Source organism: Nicotiana tomentosiformis, chromosome 1 (assembly GCF_000390325.3).
Source record: "Nicotiana tomentosiformis chromosome 1, ASM39032v3, whole genome shotgun sequence".
Lineage (NCBI taxonomy): Eukaryota > Viridiplantae > Streptophyta > Magnoliopsida > Solanales > Solanaceae > Nicotiana > Nicotiana tomentosiformis.
This window is the reverse complement of record NC_090812.1, coordinates 56,181,185-56,185,571: the sequence shown is the minus strand read 5'-3', so window position 1 is coordinate 56,185,571 and position 4,387 is coordinate 56,181,185. Positions and strand designations below refer to the sequence as shown.

Sequence of the window (4,387 nt, the reverse complement as noted above, 5' to 3'; positions counted from 1 at the left end):
ATACTTTTGGTTTATACAATTCGGTAGTACTACTATCTCGATATGTGTCTCTGTATTTTCTGGCTAACATGTATTCTTTGCATTTATTTGGTTTGTCACGTCAAAAGAGAGTGACATTCACACACTTTTGTTCGTATGGGATTGAAAGATTTCTGTTACTAACACATTAAAGATATGATGCTTTATACTTCAATGGCACAACGAGGTGATTTGTGTGGAGTTCAATTTTTGCGTGCATTGATTCTAAAAGGACATGGTTCTTCTAAGTGTTCCTTATACTAGTAAATGCAGAAAATAAAGAACATAAGTATTTTTATGTGGAAAATACCCGGCTCAAAAGGTGAAAAAATCATGACCTACTACTCAGTAGGATTTTTCCAACACTTCACTAAATCACTAAGCCAAAACAGCATTTACAAAACTCTTTGTAAAACTAAGGATTAACTCTAATCCCGTTGTGGCAACCAACCTCTAACTGTTGTGACAACTTCAAGTTAATTCTAACTTGAATACTCAGAGTACCTAATACAATTGCTTCTAGATAAAGTTGAAAGGTACAAATTGAAAACACCTACTACAATTGAACTAGAATAAAAGACAAACGCTTGGAACTGGTTCTTCTATCTAGTTCATGTAGCTTTAGGTTTGCACACTTGAATCACACAAGAATTGTATGCAAAATGCCTTGCTATTTTGCTCTCAACTCACGTTTAACTCCAGCCTTTGTGCGTATCTGTAGAATGAGAACACCATGCAATATATAAAGTTAGTAGAATAAGAAATAACTAGAGTTCTAATGCTATACTCTTTCATGATGAAAGAGTTCTAGTTATCTTCAACTTCTAACTCCTCCCTTATCTTGTATAAAGTTCTCTTCGAGTAAGGAGTCATTCTCCTTGTCATTTATGCAATCTTTTTCGATCAGGAGATATCATATATAACAACTTAAGCTTATCTCCTTCACTTACATTCCTTGTGCTCGAATCTGCCCGTATCTATGTACACTGTGTATGGACATAGTTCATGCACAAGTTCCTTTGTCAACCATCAAAACAAAACTTCACTTGGACCAATAAATTCCCCATTTTTGATGATGAAAAACTATGTGCATCCCTTATGCTCGAATCTACCCGTGTCTGTGTACAATGTGTATGGACCTGGTTCATGCACAAGTTCCTTTGTCAACCATCAAAACAAAACTTCACTTGGGCCAACAAATTTTTCCTTTTTGATGATGACAAACTCTGTGCTTTTCATAAGCATAGGCCCTGTATCAACTCAGCTCAACACCAACACAAGGTTAGAACACTTTTCATTTTAAAGTCTCTAATCATCAAGGACCAGGTTCATTAGGTTATAAACATCACAGTCCCAATATAAAAAGCACAACCTATCTTTCCCCTTTTGGCATCATCGAAAAGTTGCATAATTATGTTAGATAACCAGATTTTAATAGAAATTACTCATGGCCACTGGGCTACTTCAAATGCAATCATGGAGTCGGGCATCATTTATCAATCTAATGATATTAGCTATCTAAGAAGATCAACAAACAGTTAGTGCACAAAAATAGTTAATTATCATTGATACTTAATTATCCACAAGCATAAAGAGAAATAAAAATACTGGATCATGAGCAAAAGAAACAAAAAAAATCCTATTTGGGTCACTGGTTGGTCTAACTAGGCTAGAAAGGTCTTAAGGTTGGGAAGGACCAGGTTCTTGGTTCTTGGCTTGAAGCAGTTTCAGCATATCCTGAAGAATGCCATCATTCTTCTCCTTCTCTTTTGCAAGCTCAGCTCTGAGAGCATCTCTCTCAGCTTCTACTTCTTCCAACATCTTCTTCAACCTTTCAATTTCAAAATTCTTAGCCCCACTCTCTTGCACCAAGGCTCGCACTTTGCTGTTCACATGTACCTTTTTGGATGAACCATGTTCTTTGGGAGTAGTGTGGACTTCATAGTCACAAGTAGTCAAAGCGTTTGACTAAAGTGATCCTTGCTTGTACCAACCTCTCATTTCTTAATGGGTACCTTAAAGTATGCGAGTAAAGCCGTGAGAATGAAACCATAGGGTATGACATGAGTTTTGGTGCCAGTCAGAACCCTATCGAGAAGCTGGATGATAAATCCAGGCCAATTGATTTGCCTCTCATTGTGGCAATATGCCTCCTTTCCTGCCTAGGCAACACAATTTTGTTAACAAATTCGAACAACACTTTGTGGGGTGATTTCATCTCACTTTTGTACACAGCCTTGGGCTCAAGCTCTTCATCATTGTCACCAAACTTTAATGATAAGGGCAGTAGGGAGATTCTCTAGGCTTGTCCATTTGAGTTTTTTGTAGTCATTGTACCCTGCAGTGGGGTACACCTAAAATCTCTCCCAGTTCTTTATCATCAAAACTCACTGTCACCCCCTTTACCACACTAGTAACCTTACCATCTTTGATTTCACAATTTACCATAAACTCCACAATCTCAGTTCTCGCAAGCTTTCCATCCATCTGAAGGACCATCTCCTTCCAACCCTACACTTATAACTTCTCCAGCAGCATCAACATACATTCCTCATCTAAGTCCCTGAAGAGTCTACCTTTCAAGATGGTTCTCTACCCAAACTTAACCATATTGTCCTTCTCAGCATCAGATTCTTCTTCTTCTTCTTTTTCTCCACTCCATTCTTCTTCTTCCATTATTTTCACTTTTCTGGACTTCAAGACAGACCTGGTTCTTTTGACTAAGGAAGATGGTCCTGCAGACTTTGTCTTTGAAAGAGACTTCTTTGTAGAAGCCTTGATCTTCTTTGCCTTTTGAGTCACAACCTCCATTTCTTCTACCTCTTCTTCATCCTGACGAACCGGGTCCATATCATCAATTTTAACTGCCTCATCCGGCTCAACCACCTTCTTCTTGCCCTTAGCAGTAGCTTTTCTCTTACTTTTTTCTAAGGCCTTTTCCAGTTTAGCCTCGCTCTGCTTCTTCAGACTCCTTGTAGCTCTTCCTCTTATAGGAGGAGTCTCTACTGGGATAGATGAGGCAACCTTTCTTTTCTTGTTTTCCTTAGCAGTACCAGGTATTCTAGCTCCTGAACTCCTTTTCCTTTTAGGATTGTAACTGTCAGACACCTTTTTCAGTAAGTCTTCAAGGGGTTCCTGCTTAGATGGAACAAGTTCTTGAACCTTATTCCCTAATATAATCAACCCTTCAGCAGCTTTTCTAAACCCACTTTCTCCTTTTTCTTTCACACTTTCTTCTTTTTCGCTCAATTCCTCGGTCCCTCATTCCATAACTCCAAATCTTCAGTCTGACCAACAGGGGTGGATGAAGATTCAGCCACTCCTTGTCCCATTCCCCTCACATCACCTTGAGTTCCCTCACTCTCCTTTTCTTTTCTCCTTTTATTATTACCACCCATTTTCTTAGACTTAACAGTCTCTACCCTAGACACTTTTCCTACCAAAACAAACCTAGTTTCCAGATTTTCAGTAACCTCAGAGGTTACTTCAGATGTAACTTTAGGATCAAATTTTACCTGCTCTATTTCAGATGAAGCAGTTTCTTCCCCCTCAGTTGCAGATTTGAACGAGTTTTCAGATTTTTAGGATTCAACTTCCTGACTTACCCTCAACTGCTTATTGATTTTCTTGATTTGTTCTTTTCCGGCAACAACCTAGCAAGCCAGCATCTTGACCCTTCCTTTCTTAAATATGGGTGTGATTAAGGGTGTGATGGATGATGTGGGTGTTGTTTCCTTGGGTGGTGATGAAAGATTCTTGGAAGGATTTGCCATCGTTGTGTTTGGATATAAAAGAATATAAGGATTTGTGTGTTTGGAAGATTGGAGAAAATTGAGAGAATTTTGCCGGTTTGAAAATTAAGAATTGAAGAAATAATTAAGGCCTAATTAATTTAAAGAGATGGAGTTTAATTGGGTAACAACTACCTTTTCAGAAGTTTAGATATCTAATCAACATGGGAATCAGTTTGAGGAGACGTTTTTGACTTTCCCTAGAATCTAAGCACTTATTGCGTTTTTGGACTCTTTTGAATGAATCTGGTTCATTTCATAATGGATAATCTCAAAGAGGATAGGATTAAATGGGACTCTCCTCTTGATCAAAATCCAAATATAATTATTTCAAAATATGCATAGTGAAGAATATGTACCAAGTAATCTTGATGAACCAGGTTCTTCACTGAGAAATCTCTTGTGTAAGTCTGAATTTTTCAAGAAAATAGAGATAATATCATTAAATATTAATGAGTCATTTTAGCACATGGCACAAGAGTATACTGATGAAAGTATGAGATTGAGCAAAATCTAATCTAATTATGTACAGAAAATTCACAATTTCTCTAACCAATTTTTGAGTTAGAACTGGTTCC

At 37.6% G+C, this 4,387-nt stretch overlaps 1 protein-coding gene across 1 annotated transcript; it reads right to left on the bottom strand.

Annotated features, from left to right (window-relative positions):
- Positions 1-1,698: 1,698 nt before the first annotated feature.
- On the bottom strand, positions 1,699-3,416 carry LOC138906578 (uncharacterized). Its single transcript, XM_070195680.1, has 5 exons — positions 3,311-3,416; positions 2,626-3,188; positions 2,356-2,529; positions 2,069-2,180; positions 1,699-1,955 (listed from the first exon to the last, which is right to left on the bottom strand). Exons 1-5 carry the CDS (start codon positions 3,414-3,416, stop codon positions 1,699-1,701), a joined length of 1,212 nt encoding a protein of 403 aa, XP_070051781.1.
- Between the last annotated feature and the right edge of the window lie 971 nt (positions 3,417-4,387).

What these genes read in the sequence shown, in the direction of transcription:
- LOC138906578 (XM_070195680.1), bottom strand. Translation starts at nt 3,416, where the DNA reads ATGGGTGGTAATAATAAAAGGAGAAAAGAAAAGGAGAGTGAGGGAACT. An exon ending in TAGGTGTACCCCACTGCAGG is followed by an intron (nt 2,181 to 2,355) that starts GTACAATGACTA and finishes TGTGTTGCCTAG; the next exon opens with GCAGGAAAGGAGGCATATTG. An exon ending in AACTCATGTCATACCCTATG is followed by an intron (nt 1,956 to 2,068) that starts GTTTCATTCTCA and finishes GTGACTATGAAG; the next exon opens with TCCACACTACTCCCAAAGAA.